This window comes from Dipodomys merriami, unplaced genomic scaffold (assembly GCF_024711535.1).
Source record: "Dipodomys merriami isolate MVZ:Mamm:240054 unplaced genomic scaffold, mDipMer1.0.p SCAF_28, whole genome shotgun sequence".
Taxonomy (NCBI): domain Eukaryota; kingdom Metazoa; phylum Chordata; class Mammalia; order Rodentia; family Heteromyidae; genus Dipodomys; species Dipodomys merriami.
In genome coordinates this window covers 3768042-3790849 of record NW_027204270.1, presented here as the reverse complement: position 1 = coordinate 3790849, position 22808 = coordinate 3768042, and the positions used below count along the sequence as shown (strand labels likewise).

At 57.5% G+C, this 22808-nt stretch overlaps 1 protein-coding gene across 8 annotated transcripts in view; it reads right to left on the bottom strand.

Annotated features, from left to right (window-relative positions):
* The window catches only part of Espn (espin), a 35684-nt gene extending 12876 nt beyond the window's left edge, over positions 1-22808 (bottom strand). For all 8 annotated transcript variants that reach the window (XM_070037230.1, XM_070037231.1, XM_070037233.1 and 5 more), the window contains exons 1-7: positions 22381-22808; positions 19124-19317; positions 8173-8359; positions 7900-8082; positions 7345-7476; positions 3896-4097; positions 2382-2635 (exon numbers count right to left, since the gene is read on the bottom strand). In XM_070037230.1, coding sequence (XP_069893331.1) covers positions 2382-2635; positions 3896-4097; positions 7345-7476; positions 7900-8082; positions 8173-8359; positions 19124-19317; positions 22381-22674 — 1446 coding nt within the window. In that variant the 5' untranslated portion in view covers positions 22675-22808. The remainder of the gene's footprint in view (positions 1-2381; positions 2636-3895; positions 4098-7344; positions 7477-7899; positions 8083-8172; positions 8360-19123; positions 19318-22380) is intronic.

Below are 22808 nucleotides of genomic sequence, written 5' to 3'. Positions count from 1 at the left end.
GGCTCCGGCGCTGGTCCCGATCGCGCGCCCCCCTCCCTCGCTGGGGAACCGGGCGGGGCCGGCGGCCGTCGAGCGGGGCGGCCCGCCGGGACGCGAGGCGGCTCGCGGCGCAGGGCGGGATGGGGCGAGGGTCCCGGGGCCCCGTGGAGGGGCCAGCGCGGCCCACGCTACAGGGAGGGGCTCTGGACGCCGGCCAAAGGCCCCGGGCCCCGCTGAGGCCAGAAGGGGCGGACCGAGGGGCGGGGTGGCCAATCCGGACGCCAGGGGGAGCCGCAGACCCGGCCGGCGGCTCCCACCGAGGCCGGCCCTCCGGCTCGCGCCGCACCCCGCTCCCCGCGCGGGACCCACGCACGTCCCTTCGGGGGGGTGTCTCGGGCCCAGGGCCGCCCCGTCGAGGACCCAGCCCCGGCAGGCTCCGGCTCTGCCCAGAGCCCGAGGCCGCCGGGCCCGGGGCTGCTCCTACCTGCGGCTGTGCCGGCGGCCCCCGCAGTGCACCTGGCGCGGGGGCGGCCCGGACCCGACACCTGCGTTACCAGATCCGCGGGCTCGGGTTACCGCCGGCCCGCGCGCCGCCCGCCTATGAGCTCCGCCGGCCTGACATCACCCGGCGCCCGCCAATCCCGGGCGGACCCCCCCCCCCCCCCCCGCCCTGGCCCGGGATGCTACAGGGGCGCAACGTCTCCGCCACACCTGGCTGGGGCTGCGCCTGCCCCCGCCCCCGTGTGGCCACGCCCCCCGCCCGGCCCCGAGCACCCCGACCTCTGCGCCCTCCCCGGCCCTCCTCGAAGATCCGACGGGGCCCTGACCTCTCCTCTTGGTCCCCACCACCGGGTTCCGGGTCACGCCCCCGCCATTCCCTCCCGCATCTGGAAACCCTCGCCGCCGTCCGTGTAAGCGACACCACACCCGCGCCCAGGCCTCGGGTTTCAGGGGCGGCCGAGAGGGCTCGGGTGACAGAGCCGCGGCCGCCCCCCGCCGAGCCCGGCGCGCGCGCGGGGAGGGGCGGCCCAGGCAGAGTGGCCAGGCCGGGGGGCTGCGGTCCCCGCGTCCCCGCGGTGGCCTGGGACCCCCCCCCTCCGCACCCCGCTGACCAGGCTCACGTTGCAAGGAAACGCGACACGCTGGATTTGTTTTCTGGGGCAGGCGGCCCCCTCAGTACCCCGGAGGCGCGGGCCCTACGACCCTGCTTCCTCCCGCAGCTCGGGCGCCCGCGCGGGGGGCGCAGCGGGCACACAAAGGGCCCTTTGTGGATGGCTGGATGGCGCCTGCAGCTCGGCACGCACGCACTCCCCGAGGGGCGCTGGGGATCACAAGGATCTGGGCGTTTGGGCTCAGGGGTGAGCGCTGGCTTGGAGTGTCTGTCCCATGGCTTGGCCAGGGCCTATGCGCCAGGCCCGACGGGGAAAGTGGGCTGGTCCCAGGCCTCTGCAGCCCGGCCACCCCCCCCCCACACACACACACCTTCGGTCCAGAGATCAAAAGGGAATCGACTCTGGGATGGCAGGAAGTGGGCGAGCGGGCAGTCCCAGGGAGGCCGCCCAGTCCCGGGCCTTCTCCACCCAGTGGTCTGGTGACCTGTGGTCTGGCTCACCTGTGCAAATAGTACTGAGCTCCACCCCGACGAGGCCTGCCTGCGGCTGGGACTCTGGGGAGCCTGAGGGGTCAACACCCCATCCCTGGCCACCTGTGGTCTCGGGTTGTTCCCAGGCCAGCCTTAGTCCATCTCTTTGGGCCAATACATAGGACTCTCTCGACTTCCCATCCAGACTCCAGGAGCTGTCGGCCCCTCTCTTGCCCCCGAGGCTCTGCCAGCAGACCCCGGGTCCTCCTGCGCCCCACAAATCACCTGCACCCCTAGCTTGCACCCTTCACGTTTGCTTCTCCCCACTGACTCCTCCACCCACCAGAGCTCAGGCTGCAAGTGGGAGTGGCCTCAGCTTCTCCTCTGTCAGCCGTCCTGGCCACTGGGTGCTGGGTCCTGGTAGCATTCGTCCAGCTCCCTCGCCTCTCCCCCTAGCCCTCACCGGCAGGCCTTGCCAGGGACATCTCCTATCTGGAAGACACATCCACCTGAGCCCACGGCTGTGGGCATGGGCATGTCTGCAAGTCAGTCCACATTCATTCTGTCAATTCTGAGACAGCCCTGCACTCAACAGGCAGCACGTGCCAGCCCCCAGCTGCAGGCAGTGGCTTTGTCTTAGCCCCTTGAAGTCAGGGTATAGCCCTGAGCCTTCATGGGTCTGGGACCAGGACTTTCAACTCAACTGAGTATGCCCTGGGTTCAGGGGCCGCCACCTGTGACCAGGATTCAGCCAGAAAAGCTTCCCCCCGCCCACACACCCATCAGCATAGTCCCACAGCTGGGAGGCAGGTCACACTACCTCCTTCTTAAAGGTGTCCTTGTCCACGTGGCGGAGCTTGTTCTTGGTCTGCAGGTAGATGTCAGCTGCCAGCACCCCAGAAGGAGGCTTCGGAGCTGGGTAGCCTGGTGGTGGTGGGGGCATCTCAGAGCCCAGGGTTGGGGACGGCTGAGAGAACATGGGTGGAAATGGTTTCTTGCCCTGAGGCAGGCCCAGCTCCGGGTTCAACAGGTCCATGTAGCTCTGTATGTCTGTAGCCCTTGCACCCGGAAGCGCTGGGGAAGCAGAGGGAAGACTGGATTTAGGAGTTTCAGAGCCAGGCTTGGCTCACACTTGTAATCCTGGCTACTCAGGAGGCTGAGATCTAAGGATCATGGTTGGAAGCCAGCCCAGTTAGAAAAAAAAATCTCTGAGATGGGCTGGGAAGGTGGCTCAGTGGTAGAGTGCTTGCCTTGCATGCATGAGGACCTGGGTTCGATTCCTCAGCACCACATAAGCAAAAAGAAAAAAGCTGGAAGTGGCGCTGTGGCTCAAGTGGTAGAGCGCTAGCCTTGAGCTGAAGAGCGGAGGGACAGCACCCAGGCCCAGAGTTCAGGCCCCACGACCGGACCCCCCCAAAAAAAATCTGTGAGACTCTCATTTTCAGTTAACCCTCAAGAAGCCAAAAGTGGCACTGTGGCTCAAGTAGAGGCCAGCCTTGAGCTCAGAAACAGTGCCCAGGCCTTGGTACCAGCACCAAAGTAAAGTCCCCCACAACTAAGAATTCACACTATCTGGGGGCAAACTGGAAGGCAAGGCAGGCTCAGGACCCGTACTTAGTATGGCCCGCTGTGGCCTCTGGCAGTACTGGACAAGCCAATATTTATTGCAACCCTATATTTATTCCGGTGTGTGTCTGTTGGATGGAGAGGAGGCGGCCCTTCAGGGCAGATCTAGCAGAGCAGGTGGCAGGAGTCTGAATGGGCACACCCAACTTTGGCAATGCTCTCTGCCAGCTCTCTGCAGGCCTGCCACCTGGTGGCAGGAGGCAGACATTGCGGTGGATGGACACCTAGGCTCAGGGTGTGGTCTCTGTGTGTCCAGGCGTTGGTTGCTTTCTGTAGGTTTTGTGGATTTGTGTATCTTAACCTGTCACATTTGCTCACGATTCTCCATATTATGTGAATATGTGTGCACCAGTCTGTGGACATGGGGTGTGTGTGCATGTCTGAAGTAGGGAAACAGAAAGCTTTGTGCCTGTGTGTGATGTAGAAGATGTGTGCATAAATCGGCACAAGTCTGTTCGTGTGCCTTGCAGTCCTATGCACACTGTATGTGCACATGCTGAAGTGTGCACTACTGGATGTGACTAAGTGAGAACAATGAGTACTGTTCAGGGTGCATGTGGGTTTTGCGGGGCAGGGTATATATAAGAAGGTATGTATATGTGTGTAGAATGTACATGCACAAGCCCCCTCCCCGTGTTTAAGGGCAGGATTCAGGAAGGAAGGCCTGGCGGACTGGTTCCCTCCTCTCTTCCCATCTGGCCCACTCACCTCGGGGAGGGCGTCGGTCCTTGATGCTGGAATGGCTGGACGAGCAGGAGTCATAGTTGGAGAGTGTGCTGGTGGGCGAGCTGAGGTCGAAGTTTGTTGGCTGGACTGACATGGTGGTGTTGGGTGAAGACATGCCAGAGTCAGGCTGCCTTGCCTCCAGCTCTGTGGATGGATCGCGGGACAGCACGCGGTGCTCCACGCTCTGAAGGGGAGTCAGAGGAGCCGTGAGGGCCACCGGGCAGCCCACAGACCAGCGCCCACCTGACGAAGGTCATGCCCAGACCGTGCGCTCACTGGGTGAGCTCAGCTCAGCCATTTCCCTCTCACATCCTTTCCCTATCGGAGAGCTGCAGGGTCTTCTCAGAAGCCTTGAGCCCAGCTTCCCCAAGCCACAGAACCTGAAGTCTCAGGAAACCTCTCTCAGACCCCTCCCTGCTCAGGTAGGTTGAGAAAGGGCGCTAGGCTGAACCTCCAAAGTGAAAACAGCTAGGCACCAGGCTCTTCTTCCCTATTAGTAGGCAGAAGGCCTCTGCTCCAGTGCTTCTGTGGGCAGAAGGCTCAGGGGCTGCAGTGGGTTAGGGAAGAGGCCAGGAAGACTCAGCCCCGATTGCCTAGTTGAAAGCTTTTCCACCCCCACCGGCCCTGAATCTGCCAATTCCCAACACTAGAACATGGTACGATTGCGTTCCCGTAGGCCCCTAGGAAAAGGGTGTGGCCAGAGTGGTCTAGCTGAGCTGCGATGGGCAGTACCCCCTTCCAATCAGGCTGCCTAGCCTGTCACCCTCCCTCCCCTACGACTCTGACCCCCTCCTCTGGCTGGGAGCAGGCTGGGGCAGGGGCTCTGCTTACATTGCCCATGTTGTCCCTGTCGCCGGTGAGCCTGCTTGCTCCGCTGCCTCCTGCCCAGATTTGACTCCTCCCTGCCCCATGCCCCTCCCTGCCTGAGAAGTGTCACAGGCCCCTGGGGAGAGGGAGGCAGCCTGGTACCAGGTAACGGCTCTCGGGCGGCCGCGCTCATTGGCCCTGTAATTAGGGGCTCTTCGGGAGTGTTTGCCTTTTCTGGGCCAGCATCCTTGGTGGCTTGGATCTGTCATTGCTGCAGCTGGGCCTTGCTTGGGTGAGGGGACAGCTGCCCCGGCTACCCCACCTAGTTCAGGCCCTGCTGCCCACTCCATGAGCCCAGGGGAGCCTCAGCACATGACTTGGGGACAGGCTGAGGGCTCTTTTCTTGGCCAACACTGCTGGGCACTGAGGGCATCCAGCCTTGTCTTCTTGGGTGACAGCTGACAGAGACTGGGACCTAGGAGCTCCAGTCTGGGACAAGGGCTTCAAATGTCCTCTTCCCCACTTACTTAGCTGTGTGACCTTCAACACATGGCCTGCCCACTCTGTGGATGAATAACTGTGCTCTTTGCCCCATGAGTGTCAAAAACCGACAATAATAATTTAAAAGTGAGTGCCACTCATGGTACCCAGGAGAATATTAATTTTATGGTAAAGATGACATCACGTTTGGAAGTGGCATCTGCCAATCTGATGTATGGTGCTGGCACTGTATGATGGCCAGCAGTGGCACCTGGTAGGCTCTAGAAGGTGCTGGAAGGCCCTGGGCTCTGATCCACCTCCTGCAGCGACAGCACTGATACAGATTTTCCAAGCTGGAAGGAAGCCATCTCGGGTGCAAGGAAGAGTTTTTATAACTTCCACTGGGTTTTACAAGCAGTGACTGGGTGCTCACTACCTGTGGACCACTAACATTCTGGGGGGAAACCCTTTTGGGGAGGAAGTCCATCCTCTGGTCTGTCTGCGGCCTCTGACCTCAGGACTTGCAGAACCCAGAATTAGAGTCATCCCCATGTGTTGGCTGGGGCTAGAGGCCATCTTCCTACTACCCTCCAGGCCTCACTTAGAAGCATGTCCCAAGGGGCTGGGAAGGTGGCTCAGTGGTAGAGTGCTTGCCTTGCATGCATAAGGCCCTGGGTTCGATTCCTCAGCACCACATAAGCAAAAAAGAAAAAAGCTGGAAGTGGTGCTGTGGCTCAAGTGGTAGAGTGCTAGTCTTGAGCTGAAGAGCTGAGGGACAGCGCCCAGGCCCAGAGTTCAGGCCCACAATGGGGCGGGGGGGGGGAGGGAAAGAAGCGTGTCCCATGGCCAGGAGATATGCCTTGGAGCTGGTCAGCATCTAAGGTCCATTCTCTTCCTCCTCCACTGCCTAAAGCAGGTGTTCCACCAGGTGGGGTGGAGCCCTGGATTCAGAGGCACCCACATCTTCACACCCCACTCCAAGGCCCAGTGCATCCCTTCACAGCTGAGTAACCATGATACAATAATTGACAAGAGTCACATGAGTTTCCAGCTATGAAGTAAGCAAATGTGTGGTGTAGTGGTTAAAAGGGGGTTCACACTAAGCAATTTGATGCATATCACATCTATAATACTAGCCACTTGGGAGGTTGGAGCGGAAGGATTACAAATTCAAGTCAGCTCTGGACAATTTATCAAGATCCTGTCTCAAGTTTTTTTTTTTTTTTTTTCTTTTTTAAGTAGGGGAAGCTGGAGGCATACTTCAGTGGTAGAGTACTGGCTTAGCACTTTTTTGTCCATTGTGGGACTTACACTTCTGTTTTTCTCAGTCATGAGCTTGAAGTCAGGGCCTGGGTGCTGTTCTTGAGCTCTTTTACGCAAGGCTATATCTCTATCACTTTGAGCCACAATGCCACTTCCAGTTTTTTGGCAGTTAATTGGAGATAAGAGTCTCATAGACTTTCCTGTCCAGGCTGGCTTTGAACAGTGATCCTCAGATCTCAGCCTCTTGAGTAGGATTATAGGCATGAGCTACCAGCACTCAGCTAGCCTAGCAGTCTTGATCTTAGATTCAGCTCTGTGTGTGTGTGTGTGTGTGTGTGTGTGTGTGTGTGTGTGCGCGCACGTGCGCTGCATGCACTCCTTGTTGGCCCAGACTGCTAGGTTCTGCCATGTCCTGTCCACGTGACCTTGGGTCACCCATAGAGTTAGTTTACCCATCTGTGAAACCGTGACACTAGGACTCCCTGCCTCAGAGGGTGGTGATAGCCATTAAATCAGCTAATACACATGGGCAGGTGAAGGAACTGGGCTGGATCCCAGGGCCTGTGTCTCTCGACTTCTCCCAGACTTACGTCTTGTCAGGAACACTCTGGCCCTCCATGTTCCCCTTCCCCGAAATAAAGAGGCAAGCCCGAGGGCAGTGGCTCGCGCCTGTAATCCTCTGAGGATCGCGGTTCAGAGCCAGCTCGGGCAGGACCTGGAGGGAGCTCAGTTCCTGCTGGGAAGTGGTCAGGGGCACTTACCGTGTGTCACTTGGGCGAGGGCGCTGACGTTCTGAACCAGTTTCCTTCTTGGTAAAAGGGTAAGACTCGGGTCTGGGGTGAGATGAGATCTGATAACAGAGGGCCTGCGCAGGGTCATACCATGTTCTCCACGGTGCGCAGGTAGCGGGTGCAGTGGCTGTGGCCGTTGTAGTCCGACAGGTCTGCGGCTGTGTACCCGTCACGGTCGCGGACGTGCAGCTCTGCGCCATTCACCACGAGTATCTGGCAGCACTGCCGGAGCATGCGGTGGGGACCCCTCTGTGAGCTGGGTCCCCACGTTCCGCGGGGGGCAGTGGCCAGCGGCCAGCAGCGGGCACCGTGACCCTCCCTGTGCCCCGCCCCTCCACCCAGGCCGTTTCTGTTCCCTAGCCCCGCCCATCACCACCTTGGGCCACGCCCCTCTCTTTCATCACATGCCCTCCGTCTTCTAGGCCACGCCCCAAGCATCGGGCACGCCCCCGCAGAACCCTTCCCTTCCACCCAGCCTTCCCTGTCCCTAAGCCCCGCCCCTCAGGTTCCCCTCTCCTATCTGGGCCCAACTGTCCCTAGGCCCCGCCCCTCAGGCGCTTCTATCTCAGCCCTCCCTGCCGCTAGGCCCCGCCTCACCACATGGCCCCGCCCCCGAGCACCTCCCTGGGAGCGGGGTGCCCTGACCTCGAGCTCCCCATTCTCCGCAGCGTCGTGCAGAGGGGTCCCGCCCCACAGGTCAGCCGAGATCTCGCCGCCGTGCAGCAGGAGCCAGCTGAGCACTTTGGCGTGGCCGCGGCTGGCTGCGAAGTGCATGGCAGTGGCGCCATCCTTGTCCCGCTCTGACAGGCTCACGTCGGCGCAGCTCACCTAGGTAGGGAAGGGCGTGGAGAAGGGCTCCGGCCAGACCCCGCCGCCCCGTGCCGGCCCCGCCCCCGGGCTGCCCTGACCCCCGCTCACCAGCCACACGATGACCGGGCTGTGGCCCATCTGCGCAGCGGCGTGCAGCGGGCTCATGCCGTCGTAGGCACACAGGTGCGGGTCGGCGCCGCACTCCTGCACCAGGTACTGCGTCACCTCCAGGTGGCCCTCCTGGCACGCCAGGTACAGGGGCGTGGCACCGTTCTTGGTTTGGGCATTCACTCCGCTGCGAATATGCGACACCATCAGGAGAACTCTAGCTGCCTGCCGCCATGCAGGGCCACCTCACACCTTCTGTGTCAATTCGGGGAGTACTGGAGCGGTTCTCCTCACTGGCCTTCCTTGACTCCCTCTGGGTTTAGTTCTGTGCCACCCTCTCTCAGGGGACCCCTCTGATAGCCCTGTCCCACTACGTCTGCCTGCGTGGGTGTGCATGTGCATGTGTGCCTGGACTGGATCTTGAACTCAGGGCCTAGACACTGACCCTTAGTGCCCCCCCTGCCGCCAATGCTCTACCACTTGAACCACAGCTCTACTTATAGCTTTTTGGTGGTTAACTGGGGGTAAAAGCCACAGACTTTCGGGCCTGGGCTGGATTTGTACCTTGATCCTCAAATCTCAGCCTCCTGAGTAGCTAGGATTACAGCCACTGTCACCTGGCTTAATTCTGAATTTCAGACAAACATCAAATCAAGTTTTAGGATAGGCCCCACGTTGCCTGAGACATACTCGTGCCAGGTCAAGGTTACCTGATCATCCTGGGTTTTATCATTGTTCTTGCTAATCTGGCAGCCTTATCAAGTGGCCTCAGGCACTGAGCACTTCCTTGGGCACTGTGGTACCAACACACAGGTTCTGCTTAAGGCCTCTTGTCAGTCCCACTCTACAGAGGGGCAAGTAAGGGTAGTGACATGGAAACAAGTAGGATGCAGAGCCTGGCCTGCAGTAGGAGGAGCTAGGGAAGGGAAGGAACTTGCAGGGGTGGGGGTGGGTGCAGGTGGGAACTGTGCCTCAGGCCTGATGCTTTCCCATATAGCCTGTGAAGCAGAGAACCAGCCCCATGGGTAGGAGGCTGCCAGGGGGGACCTCAAAGCTGGCCTGGCCTCTAGGCTGATTGGTGTAGACAGCCCAGCATGCAATTACCACAATGGACCACAAGGTGGAGCTGCGATCTAGCCCTGGTTCCAGGAGCTGCCCACCTCTCCAAGTGCAGGTGGGGAGGCTGCATCCTCAGTGCCCAGAACTCAACTCACATCCTCACCCCAGCTGCCTTCCCTACCCCCATACCTACCATACTCATCACCCTTCCCCCAGGCTCTGAGTCCAACTGCCCATCTGTATGCCATAAGTCCTCTTTCATCTGCCTATTCACCCACCCTCCCAGTACTCCACCATGACTTAGACCTCCAACCCACCCACGGTCGCTTTCCCCTGTCCCCACACACAGTCCTCCCAGGAGACCTCTCCCTGTTCTGATGAGAGCCCATCTGTATCCCTGCTGGGCACCCACACCATCTCTGGTCTCTCCTTTCTCCTCAGGGTGGCCAGTCCTCTCCGCCAACCCAGGGCTGCCATTTGCTCAGCTTGGTGCTCTCCAAGTCTGAGGGTAGCAAGCACCAAGCCTGGTTGTCTTTCAATATCCCACTCATGTGAAAATCAGACTGGGAGCTGGGCACCAGTGCCTGACACTTGTAATTCTAGCTACTCAGGAGGCTGATCTGACGTTGGAGGTTCAAAGCCAGCCCAGGCAAGAGAGTCCATGAGACTCTCATCTCCAATTAAACACCAAAATGCTGGAAGTAGAGCTATGACTCAAGTACAGCACCCAGCCTTGAGTAAAAAAGCTAAGGGAAAATACCTAGCTCTGAATTCAAGGCCCAGTACAGATACCTAGAGAGAAAGGGGAGGGAGAGAGAGAGGGAGGGGCATAGACAAAGAGACAGAGACGGAGACAGAGACAGAGAGAGACAGACAGAGAAAGACAGACAGACACAGAGAGAATGAGAGAGAGAGAGGGTACAGACTGAGTGTCTGGGTTGTACCTCAGTCCTATAGCCTTGGCTAGCATATTCAAGGCCCTGCACAATAACAAAGGAGGATGGGTGGGTCATGCGTCCTTCTGTAGATAGCAAACCCAGCCACCTGCTTCTCAGACACTGGCTGGCCCTGGGCCCCAGCCTCCAGGCCTGGGCCCCCATCGCCCCCACACATACCCAGGCTGGTGAGTCAGGAGCAGCCTGTTGAATATTTCATGACCAACACTCAGTGGCCTGAATTATTCACCCTGTAACCAAGGCACAGTGAGTCCTGGGGTCCTGGGCATGCAGGCTGGAGGGGGCCAGTCCCAGGGCCCATGGCTTCTCTCTGGGAGTGCCCAAGGCCAACCATGAGGACGGCCAGATACCTGTGGAGCCCTCCCCTCCCCGCCAGGTGCCCAGCCAGCCTGGAAAGCAGCAACATCACAGCCCGCGGGGTGCCACCCAAGAAAGGTTCCCATTATGACTCGTGTCAGCCTTTGTACTCGCGACCCCTGCTTTGCAATCAAAGTCCCCTTCATGGGAAACACCAGGACATGAAGTGATCTGGGGGTGGGCTGTGGTGAGCAGCCAGGGGGTGGCAGCCTTGTTTTCTTCTCATTTGATTGAAGGCAAGAGGAAAGATGGGTCCTTGTCACTCACTGGTGATAGCGTGGCTTAACATAAGGGACAAAATACAGTTCCCATCCCTCAGGCCAAGCCGTGATGCACATGACATATGCTTCTCTCACCAGTCCTTTAATAGTTGTGTGTGTGTGTGTGTGTGTGTGTGTGTGTGTGTGTGTGTGTGTGTGTGTGTGTGTGTGTGTGTGTGTGTGTGTGTGTGTGTGTGTGTGTGTGTGTGTGTGTGTGTGTGTACGTGCTGGTCCTGGGGCTTGAACTCAGGGCCTGGGCACTGTCCCTGAACTTCTTTTGCTCAAGACTAGCACTCTACCACTTGTACCACAGTGCCACTTTTGGCACTGTTTATGTGGTTCTGAGGAATTGAACTTAGGACTTCATGCATGCTAGACAAGCACTCAACCAGTAAACCACATCCCCAGCCCTGTCCCTTAGGTATTTTTGCTCAAGGCTAGTGCTCTACCTTTTAGCCACAGCTCCACTTCTGGCTTTTTGGTGGTTAACTGGAGATAAGAATCTCGCAGACTTTCCTGAACCCTGTCTGGGCTGGCTTCAAACCTTGATCCTCAGATCTCAGCCTCCTGAGCATCCAGGATTACAGACATGAGTCACAGGCACTAAGCTGCAGTGTGAAAGTTCCTGTCGGCCCCAGCCTCTTTCCTCTTAGGGCAAAATCATCATTATTGAGACTCTCTGTGGCCAAGCACTGTGACAAGCACTGGAAACAGGGAGGAGGCTGAAAGTGGGAAGGTGAGGGAGGGCCTGGCTTCTTCAGTGTTGCCACAAGCTGGTCCCCAGGCTCCCCTCCCCTCCCCCTCCCACCGACTGCCCGCCTGTCCACAGGCCCCAAAGCCTCCCTGCCTCCAGCAGTCTATCCATCCTCACCTGACTGACTAATGGGTCCCTCCTTATCCGTGCCTTCCCATTAAGCCCAGCTCCTTTGGCTTTTGTGCATACAGCAGGCTTCTCAAAAGTTACTTGCCTCAAACACACTCCCTCACATCTCTGCCACATACTAAAAGACACCATGCTAACTTCCTGTGTGTGTGTGTGTGTGTGTGTGTGTGTGTGTGTGTGAGAGAGAGAGAGAGAGAGAGAGAGAGAGAGAGAGAGAGAGAGAGAGAGAGAGAGAGAGAGAGATACTGGCATGTGAACTCAATGACTCCCAGTGGCTCCACTTGCTTCATTAGCTGGTTCTCTACCACTTGAGCCACACTTCCAACCCTGCTTTTTGTTGGTTGTTTTGGAGATGGAGTTTTAAAGACTTTTTTTTTTTGGGGGGGTCAGTGGTGGGGCCTGGACTCTGGGCCTGGGTGCTGTCCCTCAGCTCTTCAGCTCTACCACTTGAGCCAGAGTGTCACTTCCAACTTTTTCTGCTTATGTAGTGCTAAGGAATCGAACCCAGGGCCTCATGCATGCAAGGCAAGCACTCTACCACTGAGCCACCTTCCCACCCAGACTTTTTTCTTTTTGTCAGTCGTAGGGCTTGATCTCTGGACCTGGGCACTGTCTCTGAGCTCTTCAGCTCATGATGAGCCAGCCACTTGAGCCACAGCAAAGCTTCCTGTTTTTGCCAGGCGCCAGTGGCTCACGCCTGTAATCCTAGCTACTCAGGAGCCTGAGAGATCTGAGGATCACGGTTCAAAGCCAGCCCGGGCAAGAAAGTCCATGAAACTCTTATCTCCATTAAACCACCAGAAACCCAGAAGTGGCGCTGTAGCTGAAGTGGTAGAGCGCTCGCCTTGAGCTGAAGAGCTGAGGGACAGCGCCCAGGCCCAGAGTTCAAGCCCCACGACCGACAAAAAAAAAAAAAACCACCACCATCACCAACAACAAAAAACCTTCCTGTTTTCTGGTGGTTAATTGGAGATAAGAGTCTCCAGGCTGGTTTTGAACTGTGATCCTTACATCTCAGCCTCCTGAGTAGCTAGGATTATAGGCATGAGCCACTGGTTCCTGGCTTTTAAAGACTTTTCTACCAGGGCTGTCTGTGAACTGTTACCCTCTAGGTCTCAAACCTTCTGAATAGTTAAGATGATAGGCCTCACCCTCCTCGGTCCCAAACTCTGGACTCTTTGAAGACCCCACACTAAGCCATCCCTATTAGATTATGGCCTCTCAGGCAGTGGGCATGTCAGTTGTGTGTGTTTCTTTCTTCTTCTTGGGAAAAAAAAAAGATGATAGGGATAAACTGTAACTATTAAACAAGTCACCCTCTGATTACACAAAAGAATTGTGAGGTGTTTGTCGGGGTTGTTGGAAATCTCACATTAGAGCAGCCACAAAGGGCAGGGAGTGCTATCCACCCACCCACAGAGTCGGACTCGGGTCACAGAGGGACATTTGCCGCTGCCCTCGCTCACTGCCAAGGACCTTGCCCTGAGGGAAACCAGGGAGGTTCCTGGGACCCACCAAGTGCCACCCATAGTGTCTCCTGCTCATGTTAAAAGCCTAGCTGAGCCAGCGCCGGTGGCTCACGCCTGTAATCCTAGCTACTCAGAAGGCTAAGAACTGAGGATTGTATTTAGAAGCCAGCCAGGGCAGGAAAGTCCACAGGACTTACCTCCAACGAACCGCCAAAAAGTTGGAAGTAGCACTGAGGCTCAAATGACAGCATACCAGCAAAAAAGCAAAGCCAGAGTACATAAAAGGCCTAGAGTTCAAGCCCCACCGTTAGGCTAGCACTCTACCACTTGAGCCACAGCACCACTTCTGGATTTTTCTGTGTATGTGGTACTGAGGAATCGAACCCAGGGTTTCATGCATGCTAGGCAAGCACCCTGTCACTGAGCTATGTCCACAGCTCAAAGGTTTGGGTTGTATTGTTTGTTTGCTTTTTTAACTGTATTTTTTTGGTCTTTTCTTTTTCGGTTCTGGGGATCGAACCCTGGATGTTGCACTTGGTAGGCAAGCACTTTGCCACTGAGCTACATCCCAGCCGGATCTCAGCCTCTGGAGTAGCTAGGATTACAGGTGTGGGCCACTGGCACCTGCTGCTTGCCTGTTCTATGGCCGTGCCTCATAGCAGAGCTGCATGACTGACAGCTTCCTTTTTTTATTTTTATTTTGTTGTTGGTCATGGGACTTGAACTCTGGGCCTGGGTTCTTTAGCTCAAAGCAAGCACTCTACCACTTGAGCCACAGCACCATTTCTGGTTTTCTAAATGGTTTACTGGAGATAAGACTTTCCTGCTCGGGCTGGCTTTGAACTGTCACCCTCAGTTCTCAGCCTCCTGAGTAGTTAGGACTACAGGCATGAGCCACCAGCGCCCGGCTCAGCTTTCTTATGTGTCAACGCTCTGCTCTTCAGAGAGGTTTTCTCTGATCCCCTCCACTTAAAGCACTTGTCACTCCTGAGTTATCTTGTTCCTTTACCTCATTCATTTATTCACACATTCACTCATTCGTGTCGATTGCATGCTGCACACATGGACTAGGATGAGGAGCAGGCATCTGAATGGGGTACCAGGTGTGAGTTCTCCACCGTCTCTTCTACTTGCTCCCTAAGAATTCCTGGGAAGCCACTCGTACTACATCCCCATTGCTGATGCCAGGCAGGTAGCTCCGCTGCTATCTGTTGAGCCATTCGAATATACATAAGTGAGGCAGAGAAGGAGCTAGAACTGGAGCTTCAGCCTTGGAGGGCATAATGAGACCACTAGTCAGATGGGCACCCGGAAGCACAGAAGGGGAGTTTCATCTAAGGCCACAAGCAGTGGGTTGTAAGCAGAACCAGACAAGACATGTTGTTTTTTTTTCTCCTCCCTTTTTTTCCCCCTGACTCCTCATTCATTCAACAAACAAATGTTCAATGCATATCAGGCACTGAGCATACAGAGCGGGAAAGATGAAAGTCTCTAGCCTTATTAGTCAGAAGGGACAGACATAAGAAGACAAGTGAATAGAAGGCACTGCCTGCTCATGATTGGGGGGCGGGGGGGCCCAGGCCAGCTGGGATTGAGTGTGGTGGGGGCAGTCTAGGGTCTGAACAGGCTCGGCTGGCCTTGCTGGGGTGAGATGGGAGCAGAGGCTGAAGGAAGCCAGGCTGCTACTGCAGCTCCAACAGTTCCAGGCCAAGGGAATGGCCAGGGCACAGCCACACAGTGTGAGCTATTGGAGGAGCAGCACACTCGCCAGGGAGAAGCCTTAGAGTAGACTACAGAGAAAGCACAGTTGGAAATGGATGTTCCAGAGCCAGAAGGGAAGGGAGGGTCTCTAGGCCCCTGTAATGAGGTGACCTGCCCTGTTCCTGTGTTAGGAGTCTGACGTGTGTGTGTGTGTGTGTGTGTGTGTGTGTGTGTGTGTGTGTTGGTATTGGGGGATGAACTCAAGCCTTGGGTGCTGTCCCTTAGCTGTTTTATTCAAGGATCATGGTTCAAAGCCAGACAGGACAGTAAAGTACCTGACACTCTTACCTCCAACTAGCTACCTAAAGGCTGGAAATGGAGGGAGCTATGGCTCAACATAGTAGAGTGCTACCCTTGAGCAAAAAGCTCTGGGGCAGTGCCCAGGCCCTGAGTTCAAGACCCACAAGTGACAGAGAAAAATAATTGGACCCGGGGCTGGGAAGGTGGCTCAGTGGTAGAGTGCTTGCCTTGCAAGCATGAGGCCCTGGGTTCGATTCCTTAGCACCACATAAGCAGAAAAAGCCGGAAGTGGAGCTGTGGCTCAAGTGGTAGGGTGCTCGCCTTGAGCTGAAGAGCTGAGGGACAGTGCCCAGGCCCAGAGTTCAGGCCCCACGATCGGCAAAAAGAAAAGAAAAGAAAAATTGGATCAGCTGATCTTCCAGCTTGATGTGACTGGCCGAACCCAAGGGCTCAGACCCCCCAGCTAAGCCTTAAATCTCAGTTGAAGCCGGGCTCTTGTGCAGCAGCTGAGACCCCAGGGCAGCCCGTGGCAGACATTGAAAAGGTAGAACAAGCAGAAGGAAGTTTCTGGATCTGAGGACTACTCTGAGAGGTGCTGGGAGGCAGTGAGGGCTATCTGCTCCCGGCTCCTTAATCCTGGCTGGGGATCCAGGGCCCCCGTCCCCCCCCACCAGCCACTAGTGCCTGCCCAGGAGGGTCAGCCCCCTCCACTCTGTCTCTCTCTGACTTAAGACCCAGCCCCTATGAGCTCCATGCCCACAGCTCTGTGCATTGGGTTCAGAGGTAGGGGGCCCTTTGGGTAGCACTCCCTGCCCCCGAAGGTCACTGCGGTCAGCCTTGTGCTGGGAAGATCTGGCGCAGTGAGCTGGGATAGACTAGGGATGGGGAGAATGGTACAGGGTGTTCCTGCCTCCCCCAGCCTTGTGCGACACCCCAAGGCACAGCCCTGGCATGAGCCAGCTCTCCCCTGGAGCGTCCAGCCCTCCAGCTCCTCGGCTGTTTGTCACCGCCCGTGGTCACTGACAGCCTCCTGGGATGGGATCGAGTTTCCTGCTGGTAGGCATGGGCGCCTTCCTCCCTCACCAGCTACCAGGGAGAGAGCTGAGGCCTCGTGAATAATTCACACTTCACAGTAGGCCTGGGAGGCTCAGGAGAGCATGAAGCCATGGGCTCCTAGCCGGGCTGCCTGTGTCTCCTGATTGGACCCTGTGGCCTGAGGCAGTCTGGCCTCTGCCCTCCCCAGCTCCTGCTCTGTTATCCACAGCCCTGGACAGCAGGAGCCACCGCCTGCCCCCCACAAGGCTAAGTGTATAGGCCTCGACCACGCCGAGCCTGGCAACTACACAAAGCACCTCATCAGCTGTGTCCTGCTGCTGTGGAACCCATAACTCAAGGCCTCCGCCTACTTCTCCGAGATTCATGGTGACTTCTAGAGACCTGGCAGCCCATCGGCCAGACCATCTGCCGCAGAGATGGCACTAGGACCCAACTACATCCAAAACTTGGCATGGCCTGGGAGGGGAAAGGGGCTTTTAAGCCTGGGGGTTCACAGTACAGGCTGAGTCTTCCCGAGGCTCAGGATCCCCAATCTGTGGAGGCTTCCAGGTCCTAGGCCCTAAATTCTCAGGGACAGTCTCCAAGCCCTCTTGGTTCATACGGCTGAGCTCCATTGGCTCCAACCTCAGCCAGGCCACTGGGCAGGCTGGGTGGTGGGCAGGTTGGCAGGCACGGAGCACTTCTGGACAGGCTTATCAGAATCACGGCCACTGGACTTGACAGTGCCTCAGAGTCCCGTGTGCCAGGACCCAATCGGAGGGCTTAACAGGAGTCTGAGCCGATGCTTCCCGCAGCTGCTGATGGTGCCGGGTCTGATCCAGCCCTCCAAGGTCTCTGAGGCCTTCCAACTCTAAATCCTATGGACTGTGATATGCCCAACCCCTCTCTCGTCTGGACACAGAGAAATTACACCTCAGTAGCCTTCAAATGGCTGTGAAGAGCACCTCACTGTTGATGAACAGCTGGCCGTCCCACAACCGGAGAAGCTCAGCCAGAAAGGTAGAATTAGGCTTATCCTGCCTGTCCTGAGCAGGGGAGACCACTGCAGCGCAGCCTGCAGGACTGCAGGGCAGTTCTGTATCCACACCCGTGCCTCAGCCCACGGCGTCCAGCTCCAGCCTGCTGCCTGGTGACCAATGGCCAAAGCATCCTTGGGAATGGATGAGTGATGGGTGAAACTCTCTCTCTCTCTCTCTCTTTTTTTTTTTTTTTGTGGGTCATGTGGCCTGAACTCTGGGCCTGGGCGCTGTCCCTCAGCTCTTCAGCTCAAGGTGAGCGCTCTACCACTTGAGCCACAGCACCACTTATGGTTTTCTGGTGGTTCACTGGAGATAAAGAGTCTCACAGACTTTCCTGGCAGGGCTGGCTTTGAACCATGACCCTCAGATCTCAGCCTCCTGAGTAGCTAGACTACAGATGTGAGCCACTGGTGCCCAGCTGGTGAAACTCTCTGACCTCCAAGCTGCTCTTCCCCTGAGGAGACCGACAAGGGTCACTGGCTAGCACCCTCATCTGGCTCAGGTCCCTGGTGGCCACTGGCAGTCCATGTCCTCAGAACCCCAGGTCCCATCTCCCATAGGCACCTAGGCCTGAAATCCTCCTGGGACTCTGCTTTTTGGCGTGCCCCACCCCACCTGGGGAGCTCCCAGCCTCGCCTGCTAGACTGCTTTCTCTGCGCAGCCATTCAGGCCTGGGCCTCCCGATGTGCACTTCCTCCTCCCATGGTAATGAGAGTGGCCCAGGAGCACAGAAAGGAAAACAGCTCTCCTGATAGCTGGGCCACAGCTCTGGGAAGGACCAGGAGGACAGCGCTCCCTGACCTCCTTGATAGCTGATGTGGCCCTCCTCTACCTGCTGGACTGGGTAGGGGTCTAGGGGCACTCCTGCCCCTGCCACACCATTATGACTTCGTTTTCAAGTAATCGTAGAGCAAAGCTGGAGAGAGCCACCTGCTTGCTAGCGGCTGGCAGGTTCCTTGGAGGGGAGCAAGTGGCTTTGGCTTGTGTATGCAGCCTCCTAAGCCCAGATACGTTACTGCCAGGGATTCTGGAGGAACCCTGCTGGTAAAAGCCTGAAGTGAGTAGCTGGGGGACCCCGAAAGGGCTTCTAAGAGAGGAGAAATTCCAGCTTGGGCAGGAGCTGTGTTGGGCGTGGGCCGGGATGACCATTGGAGCAGTCATCCTCCTGGAATACTGGACAGACGTAGCCGACGCTAAGCATTCCCCAGAGCTCTGGCTACTGCACCCAGAGACTCTGTTAAGAGTGAGGCCAATGAGCTGGGAAGGTGGCTCAGTGGTAGAATGCTTGCCTTGCATGCATGAGGCCCTGGGTTCAATTCTTCAGCACCTCATAAGCAGAAAAAGCCAGAAGTGCTTCTGTGGCTCAAGTGGTAGAGCGCTAGCCTTGAGCTGAAGAGCTGAGGGGCAGTGCCCAGGCCGAGAGCTCAGGCAATGACCGACAAAAAAAAAAAAAAAAAAAAAGAGTGATGTCAAGCAGGGCACCGGTGGCTCACGCCTGTAATCTTAGCTACTCGAGAGGCTGAGATCTGAGGATCATGGTTCAAAGCCAGCCCTGGCAGGAAAGGCCCCGTGAGACTCTTATCTCCAGTGAACCACCAGAAAACCCGAAGTGGCTCTGTGGCTCAAGTGGTAGAGTGCTCATCTTGAGCTGAAGAGCTGAGTGAGGGACAGTGCCCAGCGTTCAAGCCCCATGACCAGCAAAAAAAAAAAAGTGAAGTCAATGGTGGCTGGGAGCATGGTTCAAGGGGTAGAGCACCTGGCTAGCAAGCAGGAGGCCCTGAGTTTAATCCCAGCTTGGGGGTTACAGCTCTGAGGCAGAGCCCTAGTAAAGCCTATCAAGCAGGGCTCTGGGTTGGATCCCAGCCCCCAAATCAAGGACAGGACTCCTTACTCAGGGTGGTGTTGCGCAATGAGCCTCAGGGAGGGGAAGTCTCCTTTGGCCGCGGCGTAGTGGATGGGCAGGGCACCGGTGTCTGTGGTCATGGCAGGGTCTCCGCCGCCATGGCGCAGCAGCCAGTTCACCACCTCAGGGTGGCCAAAGCGGGCAGCCAGATGCAGGACTGTGGCACCAGAATTGTCTTTGTCCTGTGAGGAGAGAGATGGTTAAAGCCCCACAGCCTGAACTGGGTCAGTCTCCTTCAAGTAGAGGACGGCCCTGTCCCCTCTTCAGGCCCAGCTCAGCAAAGTTTCAGGGAATCAAGCTGATCCCTGGATTTCAATCCTTGCTTCGGTCTTTTGATCTTTGACCCTCAGTCCATACGCAGCAGTACTGTATGGGCCTTCAGCAGTGTTGTGGGCATGACTGAGTGAGTGGTGCCTGCACATAGCACCCTGAATCCTAATAAGAGCCCCCACTCCAGGCCCAGGGCCACAGGCTGAAGACATCTGCAGAGCGAGTGTGTCTTGACACACTCAGAAGCGTGGGAGCCTGCCCCGCCCCAGGCTAGTATCAGGACCAGGGAATACTCTGCCTCCCACCCGCATGCCTCCTCATCCTCCTTTCCCAGAGAGCTCGACCTCGGCACATTCCAACAACCCAGTACGGGAACAGGCAGCTCTCTCCGGTGGCTCGCACGCAGTCTGCCCTGTACCCAGTCTCAGGAACAAGCTGTGTTCTTATTGTGTGGAGGAGGAAATTCGTGGGTACTGATGGGGAGGGCCTAGAGTAGTCTGCCAGCGTGGAGGCCCCTGGGAGGAGTGCCCCCCCCACAGGTGCCCTCCCACAGGTGCCCCAGAACTCTTGGGTCCACAATGCTGAATGACTGTGTCCCGTGTGTGCTGTTAGAAGGGGCGGTGGGGCTGCACATGGCACCTATGTAGTGGGCAGAATGGCCAAGAATCCAGCCCTTCAGACTGAGGCTGGTACATCTGGGAGAGTAGGCACTGTTTTAGAATTAACCGATTGGCTGGGTGCTGGTGGCTCACGCCTGTAATCCTAATTACACTGGAGACTGAGATCTGAGGATCAAGGGTCAAAGCCAGCCCAGGCAGCCAAGTCTGTAAGACTCTTATCTACAATAAACCACCAGAACAGGAAGCAGAGCTGTGGCTCAAGTGGTAGAGTGCCCTTCTTAAGCAAAAAGGCTCAAGGAGAATGTCCAGGTCCTGAGTTCAAGTCCTGACACACAGAAACAAACAAAAAAACCACCTAGCTCTTGGGGCAACAGAGAGGTGGGGAGAGGGGAGGAGGCTGGGCAGCAGTGAGAGGGGGACATGGTCCACCGGGAGTGGAGAATCGAAGCCTCTCTGTCGCTCAGGGAGGGGCACCGTGGGGAGAGACAGACGTGGCCAAGGCAGCAGGAGTTGGCCAGATAGTGTGAAGAAGGTGAATCTCAGTGGGAAGAAGACAGAGCATCCTTCAAGGAGAAAAAGGCAGAGGGGAGCTGGAGCTGGGAGCACAATATCATCAGAGAGGCTCTGGGAAGGGGGTGGGATTATGTGGCAGGAAATAAATGGCCCACACGAAACTGACACAAACCCTGAGAACTCTCCTGTGCGCTGGAGACATGGCCTGCTCCCATTCTCCCGAACCAGGGATGGCACTGGCTAGAGATGATTGGAGCAAGATCATGGTGAAACGAGCCGCAGTTCTGTGTGTGTGTGTACAAGCGTGCACGTGCGCATGTGCTTGAACTTAGGGCACGGATGCTGTCCGTTAGCTTTTTCACTCAAGGCTAGTGCTCTACCATTGTGTCACAACTCCACTTGCAGCTTTGTGCTAATAGATTGGAGATAAGAGTCACACAGACTTTCCTGCGCAGGCTGGCTTTGAACCTCAATCCTCAGGTCTCAGCCTCCTGAGGAGCTAAGATTACAGGTGTGAGGCACTGGTACCTGTGGAGCTTCTTTTCTTGAGGCTCCTTCCCCTCCATTCACCTTGGGGGCTGTGGGTCTGAGGCGCCAAGGCAAAGGCCCTGGCCTCCAAAGGCTCTGGCCTGTCTCTGAGACATCACCAGCTGGGGTAGGCCTCCAGAGCTAGATGTGCTGGGATCCAATCTCTCAGGGCTGGGGGTGGGGGGGTCAGGGATCAAGGTCTTCCCTCCCCCTTCTGACTCTAGCACCAAAGCCTACTCGGGTTGGAAGGCAGAACTCTTGATAAGCTGGACACAAGGCCGCTTGTTCCTTCTCTCTCCTCTGCAGTGGTAGGGAGGCTACCGGCCAGAGCTAGACACCAGATTTAGGGAGAAAGAGTTCAGGGAGGAGGGGGAGGAGGGACAGAAGGGGGGGAGAAGGAGGAGGAGGAGGAGGAGGAGGAGGAGGAGGAGGAGGAGGAGGCAGCAGAGGCGGCTTCTGGCCAGCAGAGGACTTGGGGATCAGCCATGTGGCCAGGAACTCCTGATAATTGGGAACCCCTGATAACAGGGCCAGTGAGGAGATACAGCATCTCTCAGAAGGGATGAGAAAGCCAGGTGAGGGGGATCTTATCTCCTGAAGGCAGGAGGTGGGGGTAGGGTAGGCTATTGTTTGGGGAAGGCACAGCAAGCCAGCTTAGAGTTGCTCCAAATCTCCAGCTAACCCTGTGGTCCTTATAAGTGGAAAATCACTTCTGCTCCCTCCCTCCCTTCCTCCCCCCACTGCTTCCCCAGCAACCACAATATCAGCCTAAAGAGACCCTCTAGGCCTGGTCCAATGGCTGCCACCCAACCAGAGCCCCGACCCCTGGCTTCTCTGCCACTCTATCCAGGGGGCAAGAAGCTGTGCACCTCAGGGCTTGGCGCTTCCTGTTCCCGGTGCTTAGAACGCTCAGATCTTCCCACCCACCAGCTCTCTCCCCCGAGGTCATTCAGGTGACATCTCAGGGCAAGAAGACTGAGGTGCCATGAGAAGCAACTGAGATCTGGAAGGCCCAAAGCGGCCAATACCTTTGGTCCCTTTCCGTCCTGGGTCTAAGTCTGGGGCAGTGGGGCTCTGCCCACCCCCCCTCCTTCAGATTTGGTCTGATTCTTCACTACCCTCACCCCAAACTCCTTCTAACCTTCTCCCAGGAAATACCAGCCCCGCGGAGCCTGGGTCCCCCGTTTGTCACCAGATGCTCTTTCCAGGGAGGCCCTTGTCTAGGGGATCCGTGCGGGACTCGGCCGGGCCAGGGGCACCCCACCCAGGGGTGTGTTCTGGGAGACTCGGTCCCGAGCCCTCTCCCGGACCCACCTGCACTCTGCAGCCGACCTGCGAGAGCAGCCACTGCAGGCAGGCGAGGTGGCCGGTGGCGGCGGCGTCGTGGGCCGGGGTGGCGCCGTTGCGGGCCCGGGCCCCGGCGGGCAGCGCGGCCTCCTCCACCAGGAAGCGCAGGCAGCGCAGCTGGCCGGCGCGCGCGGCGTGGTGCACGGGCAGCGCGTCCAGGGGGTCGCGCAGCGAGGGTCCCAGCAGGCCGGCGGCGTGCAGGGACCGCAGCACGTCCAGTTCCCCCTGCCGGGCGGCCTGCAGCGCCTGCTCCAGCGCCATGGTGCGCTGCCACCCCGTGATCACTGCCTTCCCGGGGGCCGCATGCGCCCGGCCTCCCGCGGCGCCGCCGTCGGAGATGCGAGACCCGAGGGGAGCAGCCGCGGGCCGGCTCGGCGCTGCCTGTGCTCCGCTCA